Source organism: Coregonus lavaretus (genome assembly GCF_964263955.1).
Source record: "Coregonus lavaretus genome assembly, chromosome: 40".
In the NCBI taxonomy this organism is placed as follows: Eukaryota; Metazoa; Chordata; class Actinopteri; order Salmoniformes; family Salmonidae; genus Coregonus; species Coregonus lavaretus.
The window spans coordinates 1,802,638-1,826,564 of NC_140027.1; the positions used below are offsets into that span (position 1 = coordinate 1,802,638).

Consider the following 23,927-nt stretch of genomic DNA (forward strand, 5'->3'; position numbering starts at 1 on the left):
CAAACCAGTGGTGCGTGTCTCCAGCCCGGTACGGCCCGTGCCTGCTCCTCGCACCAGACCAGTGGTGTGTGTCCCTAGTCCGGTACGGCCCGTTCAAGCGCCACGCACCCGACCTCCAGCGAGGGTCCTCTGCTCCACCCCGGTGCCAGAGCAGTCCGCTCAACCGGTGCCTAGTCCAGCTCCGGTCAGCTGGTCCATTCCGGGGCCAGAGTAGTCCGCTCCACCAGTGCCCAGTTCAGCTCCGGTTAGCTGCTCCACTCCTGTGCTGGAGCAGTCCACTCCACCAATGTTTTTTGTCCAGCTCCGGTTATCTGCTCTTCCCCCATGCCGAAGCCATCTGCCCCACCGGGGTCCGAGCTGGAACCAGACGTCAACCCCTCTCCAGGGTCGGGGTCTCCCACACCAGTGTCCAGACAGGGCTTGGTGCATCGTGGGAGGACTGAGAGGGGAAGCATTGCGCCGGGGTCCAGACCGGACCGGGTGTGCAACGGGGAGGCAGAAAGGGAGAAGAGGTTATTACCTACATTGCGCCCGAAGCCGGAGCCGCCACCGAGGCTGGATGCCCACCCGGACCCTCCCCTAATGAGTCAGGTTGGTGCGGCCGGAGTACGCACCTTTGGGGGGAGTACTGTCACGCCCTGACCTTGAGAGCCCTGTTTTCTCTAGTTGGTTTGGTCAGGGTGTGAATTCTAGAGTTTGTATTTCTATGTTGGCCGGGCGTGGTTCCCAATCAGAGGCAGCTGTCGATCATTGTATCTGATTGGGGATCATACTTAGGCAGCCATTTTACCTTCCTTAGTTGTGGGATTCTGTTTTGGCTTGTGTTTGTTTAGCCTGTTGAACTTCACTTTCGTTTGTATTTTGTTGTTTTGATCGCTATTCAGTTAATAAAGGAATATCTACGCATACCACGCTGCACCTTGGTCTGATCCGTCTATCAACGATCATGACACTTAAGGAGGTTCACAACCAGGGGCCTGTTGCACAAAACTAGGATAAGGGATTAAGCCAGGATATCTTGGTGATCCTGGCTCAATTGATCCGTAATCCGGTTGCACTAAAGATGGATAGGGGGCAGGAGGATATGTTATGGTATAAATTACCATGGAGATTTATTCTGTGGAGCTAGCCTGCTCCAGACCAGGCTAAATTCCAGGATCTATTTAATCTCATCCCTAATGTCAGTCAGCAGTCACCACAAATGGAAACCAATAGTTATTTCACTGCTCACTATACATTGTTATCACATATAACTAGACCCACTGTCATTATTTAAACGTTTGTGATCATTAATTTCAATGATTTTGGATAAAAAATGATTTTTAGATGATGTTGCTATCATTAGATAATTTACAGTTTCCCATAGACTATAAGGCTATATATAAAATGATAGAATATTAGGGCCACAGAGGGGAAAAAAACACAAGTCATAATATTGTAACCAGTTGTTTTAAAGGAGGACAGTTGTTAAAATGACAGATGTGGGGCATTTCGTGAAATTGTACTTCAGTATGGTTTCATAAACAAAGACATGCTGATGTGCCAGAATATTAAGTATCACATTGTCATAAGTATCAAAACTGTAAAAACAATATGTAGCTTTTCTGCAGAAAGAACCAGCCTCATAAATTTATGACTTTATCCTTTTTCTTCAGTGTGGCCCTAGTACTCTGTCATATAAACAAATACACATTCCATATGAATATAAAAACACAATGTGTAACATTATGTTCCTTTATTGAATAAGGACAAAACAAAGCAGGTAAACCATCAGCTCCTTTCGAAACTGAAGTCACAGTGACTCTACAAGATGGAAAGCACAGAATCCAAGCATATTATACAAAATGATACATACACATTCAAAGGTCTGTATATAACACACCCTGCATGTCTGCACACTAAAATAAATGCAGGACAAATCCATACACATCAACTGAACAGACAAATGAATGGATGCAGTAGCCTCCCTGCAGCCTTGTATTACACACAGTATACCGCACAAACATCATAAGAGGCCAAATTCGTAAAAAAACGAACCCAAAAAAACCCAAATTCCTCTGCCACCGCAGGACATATTTAACCAAAATTGAAAGCACACATACTAACTAAAATAATTCAACACATATTGGTCCCTCAGCAGCCGACCACTGTCGTCATCAGGGAAGATTGCCGGATTGTCCCAGTCCATGGCTGGTGGCACTCTGGGGGCCCTCTCCTTCCTCAGGCAGGCCACATTGTGGAGGACAGCACAAGCCACAGTAATATCACATGCCCTAACAGGGCTGACCCTTAATTTGTGAAGGCAGTGAAAGCGTGCCTTCAGGAGGCCAAAGGTCATTTCAACTCTGGCCCTGGTCCTGGCATGGGCATGGTTGTAGGCCTGCTGTGCTTCCTGGGGGTCTGTGAAAGGTGTCAGGAGAAAAGGCTGGCAGCCATACCCCCTGTCTCCCAGCAACACACCAGAGAATTCACCTGTCAACACAAAATCTCATCATTACTACCTCATAAACACAGTGATATTCTTGACACAGCCATGATGGTTATAAATAGGGGTTGTGTGGCTTACCTTGTGATAGGCACTGATAGATTTCAGAGGCCCGAAAGATTCTGGAGTCATGGACTGAGCCAGGCCATTTTGCCACAACATTGCTGATCACACAGTCAGCATTGCAGACCATCTGAAATCATAAGATGAGGAATATTACACCAATCAATGCACATCACTGGCAATGCAGAGTGTTCGTCAATGGACAATATCAAAAAGTTATGTTCACCTGAACATTAATGCTGTGAAAGGATTTCCTATTCACAAAATCGGCCTCATGGGCACCTGAGGGGGCTTTTATCCTTATGTGTGTGCAGTCCACTGCACCAATGACATTGGGGAAACCTGTCACACAAAGTAATGAGTATCCTACTATGTGTTAACAGTTGTCCTGTAATTTGTAGATCCTCTTACCTGCAATCCTATAGAACTCCTCTTTGATGTCACAGAGTCTTCTGTGGCCAGGGAAGGAGATGAAGACATCTGCTAATGCTTTGATAGCCAGACACACACTCCTTATTGTGCGGCAAATTGTGGCCTTGTTCAGCTGTTCTGCATCCCCCACTGAGTACAGGAAGGCTCCACTAGCAAAAAAGCGCAAGGCCACACAAACCATTTGCTCCACACTCAGTGCATGGCTCCGTGCAGTGCGGTGCTTAATCCTGGGACCCAGTAGTCTGCATAGATACCTGATGCCATCTGCAGAAAACCTGTATCTTTCATATAGATGGTCATCAGGGAAGGCCAGTGGGTCCAACCGGTCCCTGAAGACCCTTTCTCGCCTGAAGGCTCTCCTCAGCACAAGTGCTTCTTCATCCACCACATCTCGCACGAATGGGCATGCCATTGTCAGAGCAGAAAGGAACACACAATTTTGGGCCTTCATATAGGCTAGTGGCCACACCTGGTGCTGGGGGGGTGGGCAAAAGAGGGCGATGCCTTATAACGATGACTTGGTTGTACTGATTGCTGGGAAAATAAAAAAAACCTTAGAAAGATGCCACCGTCCTGTGTGCTCACAATAAGAGCTCATATGTCATGGCTCACTTGACTTTACGAGAATATACCAAATTTTTATTTTGAGCTGTGTCATCTTCTTGGAGCTGGGGGAGGAAAGAAAAATAATGATTAATACATTTGTGTTACAGTTAGCATACAGTGTACATTGAAGGCATATCTCACCTCCCTCTCAAGTTTTTTTATTTCAAGGTCCAGTTTCCTAATTGTCCTCTTTTTTATTTCGGACTCCAGTGCAAGATTTTCCATCTTTTTCTTCTTGTACTGAATGTCTATGTCTGCCAGTTCTATTTGGCGCCGGAGGTGGTTGCCATACAACTTTCTGATAGCTTGTGAGCTCTGTGAACACAATACAATTAGCGCAGCTGGAATTTGGCAGGATGTGGTGTCCTTTTATTAATACGCACTATGTTGCCAGGCTGGTTTTCCCACTGTATAGCATCTGGGTCCTGTAAAAGAAATTAGATTTTTTGATTTTGATGAGGACTCCTCACCATTGTAGAGTAAATAGTACTTTCACAGTCTTAACATGATACCTCATGCCTTCTGGAATCCAGAGAGATGGTCTCCTCCTCATCATCGTCTCCATCATGTGCTGTTGCTGCTGCACTGGGGCCTTCACCCTATCACATTTAATCGGATTCATATTGAAGCTAGTAGACAAGACATGCCAGGCCTACAGTATGCCTTTGATGGAGTACTCACTGGATCAGCATCGTCTGGTGCTTGTGCTGGTGGCTCTAACAGGAACACAGTGCTGCCAGACACTGCAAGGCAATAGGTAAACCAAAGTCAGACAGTCCAAATTGATTCAATATGAATGTGGTTGTATCCCATGTAGAGATGGAAGGACATACCTTGAATGAAGCGGGTGGCATCTTGGGAGGAACCTATGCTCGTCTCTTTCCCCCCAGGGATCCCCTCTAAGACGGGCCTGCCTTTATTTAGCTCCAAGGCCATGTCCTCTGCTGGGGTAAGGTCAGCCTTTGGTGACCCACCACCCGTGCCTTGTCTGTGGGTATTCTTTTTCACTGCTAAAACAGTACAGACAATGTGTGAGCAGGCACCTTCTGGGTACAATATATGCTTGTGCTTTGTTAAATATTAGTCAGGGACCATACCATTCTGCAGAATGTTCTTGTATTTGATTTTGACCTGCTGCCATGTCCGTTTTGGCCCGTTCATGTTTAATCTACACACACACACACACACACACACACACATTTAATGGAGTCACACTGCAAAAAATTACTTGGTATTTTTGTCTTGTTTTCAGTAAAAATATCAAAAAATTTATCATAGCTTTATACAGTGTGATGGAGTTACTTTACACAATTTCACTCATATCTGCAGTGCATTTCAATTAAAAATTTAACCGTTTCATAATTACAGTACAACTGCATTTTTGGAGATGTGAATTAAATATTTGAATTGTAATTGTGATGTTTCAGCGGAGCGGTGAGTGTGTAATTGTGCACTACTTACGCATTCAGGCGGTCTGCAATACTTTGCCACGCTTTTTCTCTTTGCTTTATCACTGTGGCGGTGTTGCCTTTCTTCTTAATTATATCTTTTACCTCCTCGTATGCCTCCATGAGGATTTGTGCTTCCGACGGGGAAAAGTACGCGGCTCTAGTTGCCATGGTAAATCAGTTAATCTGTGATCTGTGGCGGGGTCTATTTGAGTGAGCCGTGAGCGCGCACCTATCCAGGATTGGTTTCACCTGGCTTAATGAATCCGTGTCTGCTCATCCTGGCTTGGTCTTTGTGCAACCAATTAAGCCTGGACGCACATGTTTTGGCTTCATTGAGCTCAGCTGAGTCATTTATCCCGGATGTCTTAATTCTACTTTTGTGCAACAGGCCCCTGGGCATGTAACATAGAAATGAAGCATAGCAGCATGAGGCATCATGTTCACGGTAAATGACCCATGTAATATATGAGATGGCTAAAAAACACTCAAAAAGGAAAGGAGGGGTGGGGGGACCAAGGATAGGGGTCTCTCTACAGTCTACAATAAGAATCATTAGACTTCTTAAGATGACCCATAACTGCTTTAATAAACAGACCTCGAAAACAGACTTCTGACAAATTATTGGTAACACTTTATTTTACGGTACTATTTCCAGTGGTATTTACCTAGTATATACTAGGAAACTAGGTGGTAACCATGGGTACTTTATGGTACCCATGGTTACCATTTTACACAATTAATAATTACCTGCTACAGTACACATTATGATGTCCAGTGGTTCTTCTGAATCAACATAATCACCTCTACGTCTTTTACACACGTGAAACTGAACATCAGCATTGAGTCTGGTGTAATTGGTATATTTTTAAAGGTTAACATCACATCAAAACCCTGCCAGATTAATGTACACACCTGGAGACAGAGAAGACAGAGAGCCGTTACATCCAGTCGTCAATACAGTGGAGGTATTTAAGGCATCCTCAGACCTCTGTGCTCTCTCAGGGGAGGCCACGGTTCAATATCCACCTCATCGATTTTTATTTCAAGCCCTGCCACAAAACCTGAAAAAATTTAATCTGCTTGATGCAATAATGATTTTAATTTCCTTAATACCTCCCACAAGAGGGGACCTCCCAGGACCATGGGCGAACACTGACATGTACCGGTTTTTACACACTGCTAAAAATACACAAGTCACAATGTTTGAACTGAAGGACTGAATTGCAACCCCCAAAGCAATGGTAGTCTATACGGCTACTTGGCTAGCTCAAATTAGTTCAGAAAGACGTGTGAAGAAACTCTAAACATCCGAGCGAGCAGACAGTCAGACTGTGCAGTTTTGCCCTAGTCTTATAGTATGTGGCTGGCTAGCTGTACAATATTTTCATTTAATTCGTAGCAGAATGCCAAATGTAATCTTTCCTAAACCCATTATGGGGTTTAAGGCGAGCCATCAGAGAGACGATGGTGTCCGCAAGATAAAAACAGCAAGCTGAGATTCTGAGATTCTCTCAATCCTCTCTATCCCCTAAAAGCTCTCTAACAAGATCAGGGATTGAGTTATCCCCATTGTGAACGAGGAAGACCTTATCTCTGAAACCAATTATTGAGTATTGCTTGAATAGTGTTTTCTAAGGGGGAGACTCACTCTCACAGACACAGACCCTTTTCACAAAGTGTAGCAAGGCGAAAGAACAGCGATACAGCGTAATTATTTTATTTTACCAGGGATGACATCAAACAAAAAAATGCCATAACTTTTTACTTGTCTTGTAAGCATCCTATCCTTGATGGAAGAAAATGCTCTTGAGATTGTTTTCTGGCCTCTCGTTCGATATATGAACAAGGCCAGTGGGATTTTTTTCTCCAGTGAGAGGAATAGTATACTCTCTTAAGAATACTGTGTATCTCATTCAACGTCATTTTATAATAATAATAATAATAATAATTTGGTGGGTGCTTATATTCGTCCTATTTCACACGTATACAATGTGTTAACATGAATGTGTAAATTGGAAATGTGTTTTTTGCATTTCCCACTCTCCCTGAGACACCCTCTGAGAGTGGGGTCATGGCCGGGTTCTATTGGTTCAGCATGATATTAGCTAATGAATAAGAGGTGCTATAAGAAGGACACTATTTTGTCCAGCCTTTCTGAACCACAACACAGACTACCATTGTAAGGATACTATAGAAAGCATCATTTTCAAGATCATCATCCTTGAACAACCTGATGTTGTCAATATGACCACCACTTCCATTGTTTTATTTAATGTCAACTTCATACCCACTCCACTAGGCCTACATCATATAAGACAGAGAGAGAACTATGGGTACAAACTGAATCGGAACTGGGGACTGAACAGTATGGGGCCTGAACTGCGTTGGGACTATTTTAGGAAGAGGGAGGAAAACTTGATTTCTATCTCTTTATTTAATGAGTCCCCCGTCAGTGGTTATATAATGATGAAGCGCCTGTCTCTGTCTCCTGGTTTTAAAATATTTAGATTCACCATTTAGATTTTACCATTCACCTCACACCACTCTAAACTAGGCTTCTCCACAGGCCTACAGAGAGGGAGGAGATGAAACATGAAAGTCCAGGATAATCACAACTACTTTGTACCGAGTTGAATGGGAGCAGAGAGTGCCGATCTGACAGAAACAGAGAGTGAGAGATACAGAGAGACGATCTTTCTCTGTAGAGTAGAGACCTGCAGCCCAGGCCAAACCTGCAGAATTTGACATATCCATTAAAATAGTCTGACTTTTAATGAGCCGAGTTGCCATAATTCAAAAGAACCCGGCCAGTACCAAACAATCATAGTGGATAGTGAAAACTCCAGGGGAGTTTATGTCTGTATGATCCTTTAAACCACGTAGTATTAGGAGAGGAGAAGGAGGAGGAGGAGGACAGATAGAGAGGGAAAGAAAGAAGAGTTGGAGGAGAAAAGAAAAAGAAAGAAAGAAAGAGAGGATGACCCAAGCACGCAGGACGGAAAATGATATTTTCTTCTTCTATCCGCCGTCTCTGTTCAGTTCTTTAATTGTAGCCCTGTGAGAGCCGTCTTAAAATACTGTCCCCTGTCAATGCCTAGCGCTCCAGCCATCGCAGCACATAAATGAAATAGAAAATAAAACTGGCAGATATACTGTAATATGCAGCAACTGAAAAGAACTGGGGGTTAAACAACTCCCTCCCATCCATCCACCACTCTGAATATTAAGGCTACAAACTAATGGGGGAAAAATACAACATTTTCTAGCCAGGGCAAAAGTAACCGTCAACCACCTTATTTAATCATCAAGTCCTTGATGTAGCGTATTGCCTTAGAACATGGTGCAAAATGAAAGCCTGATCCAACGCAGCTCATGTACCACTTGCTGTTAGCTTAATGAGGAGGATTGCGCAAGAGTTTAGACAAGAGAAGAGGTTTATAAGGTTACAGCTTTCTGTGTTATACTAGATGTATACGCCATCATCATAGACTTTCACAAAGGATTCCATACAGACGTAGGATCTTCATTTGACCAATATTCAGTCACAGCAAAATAATCCGGCAGATACAGGATTTGAACGTTTAGTCCATATTGTTGCTTGATCGGTGGTTAGCTATAAGCTGGCCAAAAGAATGCTACATGAAATGTTGAATGCTGTTAATATAACCGTGTGTTACTGTGGATTTTGAGTGAATTTATGTAAATCACGAAGGTCATCTGCATTTTCTGAAGTGCAGGAAAATTCTCAGCAACAAAAGAGTGATCAAATTAAGATCCTACATCTGTATGCAGTATATTGAATTATGGTATGATGTTACTGTTGCCTACATATGCTTGAACCTCTGATTCTGCTTTAGAACCATGATTAAAGTCTAATGAAATGTGGACCAATTAAAAGCTTTTAAGAAGACAAATGAAGCAAAATACTGTGTTTAATTGCTCATTATTTTTGGTGATTATTCCATTTGAATTCAATAATCAAGCTAATCAGTTGGGGGAGTCATTAGAATGCCCATTGTTAGTCCTCTGTGAGCACTTGCTCTGCCGAGCATGATGGGAAAATAAAATGTCCACTGAGGTGACTGACTGAGTAATCCAATTGCTAGCTTGCCTCTGAATTTAAACAGAGTTGTTACTGGTTGGTCCCTGGATGGGAGACCAGATGTTGCTGGAAGTGGTGTTGGAAGGCCAGAAGGAGGCATTCTTTCCTCTGGTAAAAATAATAATATTCCAATGCCCCAGGGCAATGATTGGTGAAATTGGTGCCGTCTTACGGATGGGACATTAAACGGGTGTCCTGACTCTCTGTGGTAACTAAAGATCCCATGGCACTTATTATAAGAGTAGGGGTGTTAACCCTGGTGTCCTGGCTAAATTTCCAATCTGGCCCTCATACCATCATGGCCACCTAATCATCCCCAGCTTCCAATTGGCTCATTCATCCCCCTCCTCTCCCCTGTAACTATTCCGTTGTTGCTGTAAATAAGAATGTGTTCCCAGTCAAAAATCTGTGTCCAAAATGACTCCCTATGAAGTGCACTACATTTGACCAGATCTCTTTGGGCCCTGGTCAAAAGTAGTGCACTATATAGTGAATAGGGGACAATTTCAGAAGCACCAAGGGCACCCAGGGTCAACAAGAACAAATAAAATAAAACAATATAGCCACTGAGCCCTAGTTCACTCATAAACACAGTGTGATTTCTCTTGAAATAAAAGAAGCAGATAACATGCCAAGATCGGTATCCCGATTCCAACGAATTTCCTTAGAGTCTTATTATTCATGTATGGCATTCTGTGTCTGTGAGAACATGAATAATTTTGATTCCATTATCACAGCTGGCCAGCACTTTCAGAAGAGATATTCCTCAAGTGGGGAGATACATTAGTCAATAAGTGCAAATCCCAGTGGGGCCCTAAGGAGGGGGGAGTCAATGACTAACAATGTGGCAGTCCACAGGAGATCTGCATGTGACCCCTCAAGAACGCACTAACACGCTGCTGGAGATAACCGCTAGCCAGATTGTCATGGTAACAGTCTAACTTTGGCTCAGTATATTATTGTCTCTTTTGTCAAATTGAATGTAGCCTATATGCAGCCCATCGGAAGCCAACAGGCAGCGATAAACATTGTTATTTCCAAACCTGAAATAAAGTGGTGTTTCTGCAAAGTATCCATACCACATGTTCTAGTATTTCAATGTATGGAAATGCACAGACGTTTTTTCAAATACGTTATTTTGTTGTTGTGTAGGCTTTAATTGCTTCCCTAATGTCGATCTACATGTCAATCTACATCATTCTCACAAAGTTTTCCCTCACATCTTCGCTCCAAAGTAGCAGTTTGTCTACAGAGAAGATTTAAAATAAAGAGCAAGCCTGAGCCAGAATGGAAGCCCGCTATGCCACACTGCGAGCAAAGCACTGCCAGCCTTGCCTTACACCCACGCCAAGAATACAAATTGGTCTTTCAATGAAGCAGACGGATCCTGGATCAGCATTGTGCTGAGTCGCTTTGTGAATGTGTAACCTGGTCACTTAGTCTAGAGTACATCAGACTTATAGTGTTATGGCCTGCTTTAGCTGTAGATAGCGGGTATTAACTGAATTTAGAGCACTTTGTGATGACAGCAATGTCAGACTGATGACAACAATGTCTAACACAGAATATGGTTGGCTTATGAAATATGACAAGATTTTTAAAAAGGAGTTTGACCTATCTATGTATATCTCTGTACATTTCCCCATGTTGTCACTACATTTTCCATCTCTCAAGCATCTCTACCAGAAATACCCCATACAGTATCCACCATCAATACCCCATACAGTATTTACCATCAATACCACATACAGTATCCACCATCAATACCCCGTACATTATCCACCATCAATACCCCGTACAGTATCCACCATCAATACCCCGTACAGTATCCACCATCAATACCCCATACAGTATCTACCATCAATACCACATACAGTATCCACCATCAATACCCCGTACATTATCCACCATCAATACCCCGTACAGTATCCACCATCAATACCCCATACAGTATCCAATATCAATACCCCATACAGTATCCACCATCAATATCCCATACAGTATCCACCATCAATACTCCATACATTATCCACCATCAATAACCCATACAGTATCCACTATCAATACCCCATACAGTATCCACTATAAATACCCCATACAGTATCCACCATCAATACCCCAGACACTTTCACTTTATAACAACACAATAAACAACTATTTCATCAGGTAAAAATACCCATCTGAATATATCAGGTAAACAATCGTTTGATGACTATTTTGAGGAAAATATTTAAACATTCCAGAGATGAGCCAATATGCCCATGAGTCCGATTACCACACACACACACACACACACACACACACACCAACACCATCCTCCCACACCTCATTCCTTCCCCAAAATCCTCCCATATTATAAGAGAGAGTGGCAGCGGTGGCGCGATGTGAGAGGAAACACTCTCTTCTCTGCAGGCTCCCTGCTACAATTAATGAAGAAGAGATTATATTATATATTTATATACATTGATATTATATATTTATTTCCCAGTCATTAGGATTCTGCCCCCAACGGTGAACATCCTCCTGTTTTTGCCAGCGCTCTCCGGAGAGCGTTCATTTTGTTTGGTCTAGATAACAAAGGGAGAAAAATGAAAAGCCTTTTTTCCTAAAAGCTGCATGCAGTTTGTGTTGCTGGGGTTTGTATTTGTAAACATGGGGAATGAACGCTTGAGGAAAGTTGTTTATAGGTTTAATTAAATGACAGGGATAAGAAAAGAAAAAACTACAGACAAAATAATTATTCCATGTATTAAGGGGTTGGTTATTGTTGGCTATTGTTTCAAAGGAACAATGGTTTAATGTAAAAAAGCATTTTGGGTTTCATTTTGCTTTACATGATGTTATGTTGTGCTGAGCAAGAGTAATGTTAGTGGACATTGTTTAGGAAGCATAGTACTGGTTTAAAAAAATTAAAAATATTGTGTGTTTAATAACAAAAAATGACCAGATGGTCGTTACAATGCTTATTGGCATATCATTAATGTAGCATTGAGCAAATCCGTTCATATGCCCTTGCCCAACCCTCATTTGCATTTACATCACACAGCATAAGCCTTGCCCTACTGTTGATATTGCCAATTGGAAGATCATAGGCCTTTAAGTTAGGCTTTTCACATCACAGCATCAACCAATTCAAACTGCCAACTAAAGCACATGAATCAGCCCATTGATTCAGAAAGAGGTGAACTTTTCACACTGTGACTGCATCCCAAATTGCACCCTATTCCATAGGGAACTATTTTTGACCAGAACCCTATGGGCCCTGGTCCTAAATAGTGTACTATATAGGGAATAGGAGGCCATTTGGGACGCAGACTGTGTTCTCTGGTAGATTGGGCCTTTTTGAAGCCTTTTGTAGTCCATGTGAAATGAGTGCTCAGTCATTAGTGTGAAATGAGTGTAGTCATTTCAGAAAGGTGACATGGGAGTAAATAATGGAGGAAAAGGTGTGAATTATGAGGAGCAGACTGACAAGTGAGGACAGAACTACTGTCTAACTGTACTAGTTAGATAAATACAAAAATAACCATATCAGAGCAAAAGACGAGATGAAATTCAATTGATACAGTATTTCACTGATGGAATCATTCATCCTGAAACTGTAGCATGACATCAAGATAAATGAAACATACTGCACATTATAAAATCAAGAATGAAGACAGTGGGAATCATCTAAAATGACTTATAGGGCTCCTTATCAGAATATACTCAATCCAGGAAACATAACTTCTAGCATTACTCCATAACTCCCTGGTAAAAACAAAGAACCCAACATGCTCTCTAATATTAGCCTGTGACCTCCTGACCCCTGTTCTCTCCCCATTGGTCAGGTGTTGCGGACCATGTGACCTAGGTCAGCACTGTGCTGCCTGGGAGCCATGGCTCTACAGCATAGGAGGTGAAAACAGGGCAGCGGTGAGAGAGGGAAGGCTACAATCTGAATCTAACGTAGAGTAATACCACAGTGGTTCAAATGACACAAATATGCAACGTCTGTGTGGTTTAAACTGCATTAGTGTCTGCCAGGTGTTTTCAACAGATCACAGAATGTCTGATTATATGTATGATTATAATACCATGGTGTAATATCTAGATCAGTGTTGTCCCATTCTGGCCATGTGTCACGGTTTCGGCCGAGGCTGCTCCTCCTCCTGGTTCGGGCAGGCTTCGGCGGTCGTCGTCCCCGGAGTACTAGCTGCCACCGATCAATGTTTCATGTTCGTTTGGTTTTGTCTTTATGTTGTACACCTGTGTCTTGTTAGTCATCGTTAGTGTCCTATTTAGTTCTCGTTGGTTGTGTTTGTCTTTGTGTGTGATTGCTCATCTGTTTTCGTGTTGGAGCTACTTACTTCCCTCCAGTGTTTTGGAGAGGGTTTTCGCACATGTTAGTGCGCCGTTTGTTTGACGCCTGTGTGCGCCGTGATTTCGCCTTCGGGCTTATTGTGCTTATTTTCTACGTGATTATTGCACTAAAGTCTTTTGGACTGAGCTTCTGCGTCCTGCGCTTGATTCATGCACCACACCCACCTTCAGCACCCCTTGACACCATGGGGACACACAGTGTGTGCAGACTATTATTCCAGACTTGCACTATTAGCTGATTCAACTTTACAAGGGTTTGATGATTAGATGATTAGATGATTAGTGCAATCAGGTGTATTAGTGCTAGGCTGGAACAAAACCCTACCCATAATGTGGGTCCCCAGGACCAGGAATACATAACACTGATCAAGACAGAGTGAAACCCTTACAGAATGTAAGAGCTACTGTAATATCATCCTGTATCCAATATGTTATATCTGGACCAGTACAGTTTACAACAGAAGTGAAAAGCCACATTGCCAATACTGTAACTGTACTGTAGGCAGCAGCAGCAGGTTCATGAAAGGAGATGAGAGGAGTTTGATTGTGCGTCAGCGTTCTCTTTGACCGCTGGAAGACCTTTAGCTAGCTAGCCTAGGGAGGTAGAGGAACTATCAGCTACAACCTCCCTCTCTACTTCCCACATGACTCTCCTACTCCCTCCCTCTCCCTCTCTCTCCTTCATAAATACCCTTTAAGAAGTTCTGAGTGCCAACAGACATGTACTGCTATGGAATCAAAGAGGGAACTGGAACTGGATCTAGTATATCACCGCAATGCCAGATTTTCCCCATATTGGCTCGATAACAGCGTCTGGATAAGAGCGTCTGCTAAATGACTTAAATGTAAATGTAAAATAACATGAAACTGTACAATCATACTGTCAGCTATGGTCCAAAACATTAGAATCTAGGCCTATCCTCAGAATAGATTGTTATTTTCATGGGTCTTGTTAGAGTCAGTTGTAGGCAGTAGAGAAAAGCATGAAATATGTGGATATCATGCAGTACTCTATAACCAAATACAACATCAACATAATCAAAGACACCACATAGACATACTACAGCCAGGGGTGGATTGGCCATCTGGCAATTCTAGCAAATGCCATATGTGCTGGACCATTTTTTAGTTGGGTGGGCTGGACGAAATTGACACACACAAATATATATATTTTCATATGGGCCTGTTAAGAATTTTTCTGAAAGTTTTTTGGGGCAATTTCTATGTTATACTAACTCAAATTCTAAGTCAAACGCTGCATTGGCATCAGCAAAGAGACAGCCAAGATCATGGATAGTAAAACGGAAAGGGTGCCTATAAACGTACAGTAGAAAGTGCACATTCTACATTGTCACCTCACTCACTGTGAGTTGGTAGCGCGCAGAGTGATGTAGGCTGGTGTGGATAAAATGCCAGGGCCGAATTCTTGTCCCAGTCCACCCCTGACTACAGCACACCAGTATGTAGATCAAGCAGGTATTACTGCATGATTAAAAACTGTAACCTCAATATGTCAATCACTGACCTTGATCTAAAAATTGTGAAGTATAACTCCAAAATAATTAACCTGCACTAATTAACTGCAAGGTACCTTTATGCAAAAGCAGGAGTTTGAAGACGCATCAAATATACCAGCAAAAACCTGAAGGTCCTCATTAATTACAAGGCTAGATTAATATCATTTGTTTGGCCTCCTTTATTTTCTCCACTTAGAAAAAGAGAGGTAGAGCGGAAAGAGAGAGTGGGGTGAAAGAAATAGAGAAAGAGTGAGGGAGAGAAAAAGAGGGAAAGAGAAAGTTAAAAAGAGAGAAAGCAGAAGAGAACAAGAGAAAGAAAGAGAGCGGAGAAAAAGAGGGAGAACAGAAGAGAAAGAGAGACATCAGAGGGGAGAGATGGAGAGATGATCAGAGGAGCTGAGCGGTGGAGAGGAGAGAGGTTTACTCTGCACGACGGTGGTTAATTACCAGGACAGTTCAAACAATCTTCCCTCTCTCCCGCAGTGATCCTCCCCTTCATGCCCCGAGCCAGTATCCTACGCCACTACAGCCTCCCGGGGCGGAGACAGACTGTACACCTCAATTACCTCGTACCCCTGCACATCAGGTCAGTACTGGCACCCCATGTATTGTATATAGCCAAGTTATCGTTGCTCATTGTGTATTTATTCCTTGTGTTATTATTTGTCTATTATTTCAACAACAAAACATTATATGCATTTCACTGTTAGTCTACACCTGTTGTTTACGAAGCATGTGACAAATACAATTTGATTTGATTTGATCCCCGATTGGCTGCGTTTAGACAGGCAGACCAATTCTTATAACCCTTTCGACCAATAAGATCAGCTCTGAAAAAGATCTGATGTGAAAAGATCTGATGTGATTGGTCAAATGACCAATTAGTGGAAAAAATATCAGAATTGGACTACCTGTGTTAATGCAGCCGTTGAGGACCATTTCTAATGTGACCTGACTTTCTCTCTCTCTCCCCTTCTCTGTCCCCCTCTCTCTCTCTCTTTCTCGACCAGTCCAGAGATCCAGGTTTTGTCATACATGTTTACAACATGGAAACTGATGAAATAGAGAAAAAGGATCCAAACTCTTAGAAGAAACCCAGTGGGCAAAACTGTGGAAAACTGGTTGAACAAACGTCATAATGACGGTTGTAATGACATAATCTCAACTAGTTTTGCCCAATGGGAAGGGTGAACAGAAATAAAGCATTTTAGACATGGATAAGTGTATTCCATACTAGAAACTGTGAGGGAAGACTGCAAAGCCGCCTCCATCTTGGCTCCCTAATGTGGTATTATAATTGATCATCATTCATCTCTCATCCCCATAGTGGATTTATGATGACACAGCTGCCAGAGGCCTGACGAGAAATGACCAGAGATTACTCGTTGAACTGGAGGAGGCTCCCAACACAGACTTTGTGATGCATGCAATGCAGGGGCGGTGTGTTCATTAGGGCGATATGGGCGACGCACTGCCAAACGGGAAAAGGAAGGGATTTTTTTTCTAATCAATTATATCACGGCAACAGTAGTTATCAGTGTTCTAATCTAGACGTCTGATCTGCCACTAAATGTCCAATCAGGCTAAAGTCGTGCTTCAAATGGCCCCGCCCCTTTTGGGGCGATTTCAGTCAGGTTGAAAATCGCCCCAGAAGTCTGTCATAGCCTCTCATGTAAAATCTTTTTTTTTCAAATATCAGAGCTTTCAATACAATCTCTATGGGTTTCTGAGGGCTTGCACTTACACGCTTTCGTCATACGTAACATAACCATGAACGTAACTAAGAAAAGAGCGGGTAGCAGCGTCAATCAATTCACGTACTACTATCAAAAGATGGCTAGCGTTCAGTGCAACTCGATTGTCTCTTTGAAAGAAGTTCACATCAAAGACCATTCAAAACGAGCTACTGGAGTGTATGCTAGCGGTCATGAGGGAACATATTGTGGAGGAGGTGAAGTCGGCGAACTTCGTAGCTATCCAAGCTGACGAGACCATGGACGTTTCTACACAGACACAGCTGGTGCTTGTGCTGAGGTACATAGATAGCAACCACAAAGTGCAGGAGCGCTTTTTTGAGTTCCTTCCCATCTCGGAATCAACCTCAGTCTCAATCGCCAGTGTGCTTTTGGAGAGACTGAACGGTCTTTTTGCCGACGACGAGAAAGTCAAACTGTGGTGCACTGGCACTGTACCAGGTTCTCATGAGCTACAACCTCCAGGAGACGTTCTCTGAGACTGTGACTCTGTTGAACATCCTCATAACTACTCCCATGACAACAGCTGAAGCTGAGAGATGTTTCTCAACTTTGACATGAGTTAAGACGAAATTCAATGGGCCAGGAACGTCTGAATGCACTGGCCATGCTTTCCATGGAGAGGGAACTAGTCCTCAGCATGCCTGATTTCAATGAGAAAGTCATTGACCGCTTTGCTGCATTGAAAGAGAGAAGAGAACAGTTTCAGTACAAGTAATGTAGCCTCTCTCTCTCTTTGTCCCTCCCTGTCTGTCTCTTTAACACACACACGCCCAAATCAGTTCACAGTTGATGTTGTTTAAAATAGTTATTTTTCATTTTAAAAAAAGTAAAAAAAAAAAAAATAATCTGTTCATGTTCATTTTTACAAATCTATACAATTGGCCAGAATATGGTTGTTCATATTTACAAATCTATACAATTGGCCAGAATATGGTTGTTCATTTTTACAAAGCCATACAGATAGCTGTGTTTACCTTTTCTAGAAATTATTTTCAAATTCTGTGTTCAGGCAAAATGTCTATCACTGTTCATTTTCACAAATCTATACAAGAGGGCAGAATATGGAAGTCTATACAAATTTCTTATTACCAATAACTTGCATCAATGTTTTCAGTAGCCTCTATCAAAAGCTCCTGCTTGCTTGTTGTGAATTATGCTCAGGTGCACATATTTCCAATTCAACCATGAGGCAAAAAATGTGGTAAAAGCTCTTGTTGATCCTGCAATCTGAACAAATACCAAGATGCTGTATTTTCAGCTGATATTTCATTTGTTTATGGAAATGCATATTGTTTATGCAGTGTTGATGAATGTGAAAGAACACCCTTGATTATTTTTACTGTGATAACTTATTTTGCTTTTGTAAGCCAACACTTTTGAGATCAGTCAATAAATGCTTCTGGGATTGATTTATATGCTGCCCCTGTCTTCATGTTGCTGCTGGACATATATTTTTTAAAATGTGTGTAGGTCACCTAAATCATCAGAAAAATTGCCCCCCCTGAGAATTTTTTCAGGAGCCGCCACTGATGCAATGTCTGTTCCGCATTTATGAATGTTGCTAGACATGAACCGAAACAAGAACCTGAATTTAGTCAAACAGGTCGGTCTCTCTCTCTGGCCAGCAGAAGCCTCAGGCAAGGCGCTGAATACATAGGCTGTTAGGGGCTACTGTAGTACTTCATTTGTAGTTATATACATCCTTGTTTTGAAATAGCTAATTTACCCACGATCCCCTGGGAGAAAATGGCCGCCTGTCTGTCACATGAAAAAGACGTCAATTTGGCTCAACAGATATGTCGTTTTTTGGATGAGGGTGAAAAGTCACATTCCCTTGAGTGAAGCCAATGGCTTTTTGGCGAAGGAGGAAGGAGGAGGATATCTATCGCAGTTTATCGTTAATGTGGAAATAGACAGATATCGTACTCAAAGTCATTCCAATGAACAATAAAGACACTCTTGATGTCTAACGCAGAGATGGAAGGACAATTGGAGGAGAGAAGGAAGGAGAGAGGGAAAGGAATAGGAGGAGAGGAAGGAGAGAAAGAGATGGATAGGAGAAGAACATGAGAGAAAATGATAGAAGGAGTGAAGAAAAGGAATAGAGGAGAGAGAAAAACAGGAAAAAGATGGAATCCCTCAGACGAGTTGCTTGAGTTGATGGAAGGACACTTGGAGTAGAGAGGAAGGAAAGGGAGGGAAAATTAGATGGAATTCAATCATCGACAGACAAGTTTATTGCCTGAGTTCCTCGTCCTTGGGGAGATTTGGATCCATCTGGGAACTCGGAGAGTACAGCCAATTCACACAGATTCTCTCCTTCAATTTAGGAACCAGATGATGCTGCTTAACCTTTCTGGAATGCTGTCATATGGCAGACTATTGGGTTATACTGACAAGCATTTGTAAAAGCGTTAGAAGACCGTGCATGCCAAATGCTCATTGTAACGTTTACTCCCAAGAAAACATAATTGACTTTATTCAGCAGATCTCACTAAAAGGCATGAAAGGAATGGATTCAGGAGTATCTTATTGGTCCCTTGTGCCACAAACAGACTGCATAGTATTATTCGACCCCTATGCAAATAGCTAGCTAATAAACATGCCATGAACAACAACCTTGAAAATGTTACAGCATATGAACTATTCAAACGGAGTAAATCCAAATAGCTTCACTGCCTGCAAATCCCCATCCACCCGTTCCTCAACAATCTAGGACACAGATAGTCAGTTTGATAAAGCAGTCTGTTGAGGATTAAAACAATAGGAAAAACACTGAAATGAGAGAAAGAAGGGAGTGAATAACTTCAGGCCAGAAGCTGTCCAAGGCTACTTTGATCTACAGCCACACACACTCACACACTCAAACACACACACACACACACACAAGTACACACTGGGCTACGGCCACACACACTCATATGTATGAACACACACACGATCAAACACGCACGCACACACACACACACACACACACACACCACCACCACCACCACCCCTCCAACCCATTTGAATGAACACGATTACAAGAGTTCACGTTGGGGTTACCAACATCCCTGCTATGGTGGTGTCATCATCTGCTTACTTCGCTGTAGGTAACATTTTAATACTCTCTACCACTCGTTCTGCCAACACAGCAATCACAGATTCTGGACAATTTGTGGCTTAATGTACGGTTTACCGAAACCGCCTTGTAATCCTCTCTGTGAAAGTAAACTCCATGTGACAGAAGTTTCAGTGTGGCAGTGCTACAGGGAAGTGTAGTGGCAGTGCTACAGGGAAACAGACAGTAGACATGGAATATGATAGATAGAGAATCCATACTCTATGTAGGATAAGTCTCTCACTGTTGCCGCTTGCTACAGACCCCCCTCAGCCCCCAGCTGTGCCCTGGACACCATATGTGAATTGATTGCCCCCCATTTATCCTCAGAGTTCGTACTGCTTGGTGACCTAAATTGGGATATGCTTAACACCCCGGCCATCCTACAATCCAAACTAGATGCCCTCAATCTCACACAAATTATCAACGAACCTACCCTAAATCCGTAAACATGGGTACCCTCATAGATATCATCCTGACTAACTTACCCTCTAAATACACCTCCGCTGTCTTCAACCAGGAACTCAGCGATCACTGTCTTATTGCCTGCGTCCGTAACAGGTCCGTGGTCAAACGACCACCCCTCATCACTGTCAAACGCTCCCTAAAACACTTTAGCGAGCAGGCCTTACTAATTGACCTGGCCCAGGTATCCTGGATGTATATAGATCTCATTCCGTCAGTAGAGGATGCCTGGTTGTTCTTTAAAAGTAATTTCCTCTCAATCTTAAATAAACATGCCCCATTCAAAAAATACAAAACTAAGAACAGATATAGCCCCTGGTTCTCCTCAGACTTGACTGCCCTTGACCAGCACAAAAACATCCTGTGGCGTACTGCATTAGCATCAAATAGCCCCCGCGATATGCAACTTTTCAGGGAAGTTAGGAACCAATATACACAAGCAGTTAGGAAAGCAAAGGCTAACTTTTTCAAACAGAAATGTGCATCCTGTAGCACTAACTCCAAAAAGTTTTGGGACACTCTTTTACGGATATTGAACCCATTCTGTATGTAGGATTGTACAGTTGGATCCTCTTTTACAGATAGTGAAACCATTTTGTAGGATTGTACAGTGGAATCCTCTTTTACAGATAGTGAATCAAATCAAATCAAATATAAAAAAATGCCACATGTGCCGAATACAACAGGTGTAGACATTACCATGAAATGCTTACTTACAGCCCTTAACCAACAATGCATTAATTTTTTTATAAAAAAGTAAAATAAAACAACAACAACAAAAAAGTGTTTAGAAAAAAAGAGCAGAAGTAAAATAAAATAACAGTAGGGAGGCTATATACAGGAGGGTACCGGTGCAGAGTCAATGTGCGGGGGCACCAGCTAGTTGAGGTAGTTGAGGTAATATGGGTAGAGTTAAATTGACTATGCATCAATAATTAACAGAGTAGCAGCAGCGTAAAAAGATGGGGTGGGGGTGGGGGGGCAGTGCAAATAGTCCGGGTAGCCATGCTTAGCTGTTCAGGAGTCTTATGGCTTGGGGGTAGAAGCTGTTGAGAAGCCTTTTGGACCTAGACTTGGCGCTCCGGTACCGCTTGCCGTGCGGTAGCAGAGAGAACAGTCTATGACTAGGGTGGCTGGAGTTTAGGGCCTTCCTCTGACACCGCCTGGTATGGAGGTCCTGGATGGCAGGAAGCTTGACCCCAGTGATGTACTGGGCCGTACGCACTACCCTCTGTAGTGCCTTGCGGTCGGAGGCCGAGCAGTTGCCATACCAGGCGGTGATGCAACCAGTTAGGATGCTCTCGATGGTGCAGCAGTAGACATTTTTGAGGATCTGAGTACCCATGCCAAATATTTTCAGTCTCATGTGGGGGAATAGGCTTTGTCGTGCCCTCTTCACGACTGTCTTGGTGTGTTTGGACCATGATAGTTAGTGATGTGGACACCAAGGAACTTGAAGCTCTCAACCTGTTCAACTACAGCCCCGTCGATGAGAATGGGGGCATGCTCAGTCATCTTTTTTTTTCCTGTAGTCCACAATCATCTCCTTTGTCTTGGTCATGTTGAGGGAGAGGTTGTTATCCTGGCACCACACGACCAGGTGTCTGACCTCCTCCCTATTGGCTGTCTCATCGTTGTCTGTGATCAGGCCTACCACTGTTGTGTCGTCGGCAAACTTAATGATGGTGTTGGAGTCGTGCCTGGCCATGCAGTCATGGGTGAACAGGGAGTACAGAAGGGGACTGTGCACGCACCCCTGAGGGGCCCCCGTATTGAGGATCAGCGTGGCAGATGTGTTGTTACCTACCCTTACCACCTGGGGGCTGCCCGTCAGGAAGTCCAGGATCCAGTTGCAGAGGGAGGTGTTTAGTCCCAGAATCCTTAGCTTAGCGATGAGCTTTGAGGGCACTATGGTGTTGAACGCTGAGCTGTAGTCAATGAATAGCATTCTCACGTAGGTGTTCCTCTTGTCCAGGTGGGAAAGGGCAGTGTGGAGTGCAATAGAGATTGCATCATCTGTGGATCTGTTGGGGCGGTATGCAAATTGGAGTGGGTCTAGGGTTTCTGGGATAATGGTGTTGATGTGAGCCATGACCAGCCTTTCAAAGCATTTCATGGCTACAGACGTCAGCGCTACGGATCGGTAGTCATTTAGGCAGGTTATCTTAGTGTCCTTGGGCACAGGGACTATGGTGGTCTGCTTGAAACATGTTGGTATTACAGACTCAGTCAGGGACATGTTGAAAATGTCAGTGAAGACACTTGCCAGTTGGTCAGCACATGCTCGGAGTACACGTCCTGGTAATCCGTCTGGCCCTGCGGCCTTGTAAATGTTGACCTGCTTAAAAGTCTTACTCACATCGGCTATGGAGAGCGTGATCACATTGTCATCCGCAACAGCTGATGCTCTCATGCATGCTTCAGTGTTGCTTGCCTCGAAGCGAGCATATATAGATGATTTTCAAGTACATATGTTGTAGAATTAAACACCTATATGCCTTAAATGGTTATGGATTGAGAACCAGTTGAAGGGTTAATACAGAGCAGAGACATTTATGTGTTTTTCATAAACTCAGCTGGTCTGGGTATGTCAATGACATGTGATGGAGATACAACTCCTCGTGATGGCTGTGTGGAGATTGGAGTAACAATGGAACTAGTGTTATCATTTGTTTGTGCTTATGACCTTATGACCTGACACATAGCCACATGCACATAATCTCAAGGGCCAGGGAGGATGGTAAATGATAAATGCTTAAATGTATGTGGTTGAGAATTTGTTATGGATGACATGTTTAAACCATGTTTAAGTATTAATTGATATGTTTTATAATGTGTTATGAAATGATAAAGGTAAAACAGAATGAACATGATTGATACTTTGTACTCCAGATGCATGCCTGGATAGTGAATATAGTCAATACAGAGTGTGATTGTTCTTTAACGTACGTATGTACATAATTTTTTGAGTCATGCCACTAATAAGATACAGAGGCCCCACTTAGAGAAGCGCAAGTAGCCCTTGTGAGTAGCCAACATGTGATACTGAAAGATGTTATTCATTCACATAGGGAGGAGTAACTATCAGTTGTATCAGTGTGACTGTATAAAAGGAGCGCTCCGGTTCAGGGCAAGCAGTTGCTCCATGGAGCAAGCTCGGCTTTGTTTTGCAAATAATAAAAGTCTAAATTCACAAGTTCCAGTCTCTTGAGAAATATTTTTAAGTTGACTACTTTTTGAGTCAAATATTTCTACGACATATTTGGCGAGCTTTGACAGGAGTTGAAAACAGGGGCCAGAGACGGTGTACATCTGCAGTTGTGAAACGGCTTGGACGGACCATACAAACAAAAGCGGCCGCTTTTAAAAGGTAAGCCAAGTTCTTACTTATATAGTATAACGTTTGTGTGGTCCGGTCCGGGGCACGGCATCAGCTGCAGAAATACCAAGTAGGTCTCTCCAAATTTAAGAACCAGAAAATTAGAGACTAGGAGCTTTTGAATTTAAGAATACATGTCGATGTCACTCTGTTGTTCGTCTGAACCGTCTGTTCAATTCATTTGATTCATTTGATTCATTTGATT

At 42.8% G+C, this 23,927-nt stretch overlaps 1 protein-coding gene and 1 pseudogene across 2 annotated transcripts in view; both read right to left on the reverse strand.

The window, feature by feature from the left end:
• The window catches only part of LOC311113344 (VPS10 domain-containing receptor SorCS3-like), a 304,152-nt pseudogene that overhangs the window by 232,035 nt on the left and 48,190 nt on the right, over positions 1–23,927 (reverse strand). The window lies entirely within an intron of this gene.
• LOC311113791 (putative nuclease HARBI1) lies at positions 1,701–3,172 on the reverse strand. Its single transcript, XM_084157102.1, has 4 exons — positions 2,960–3,172; positions 2,775–2,890; positions 2,567–2,678; positions 1,701–2,472 (listed from the first exon to the last, which is right to left on the reverse strand). Exons 1-4 carry the CDS (start codon positions 3,159–3,161, stop codon positions 2,102–2,104), a joined length of 801 nt encoding a protein of 266 aa, XP_084013228.1. The 5' UTR covers positions 3,162–3,172; the 3' UTR covers positions 1,701–2,101.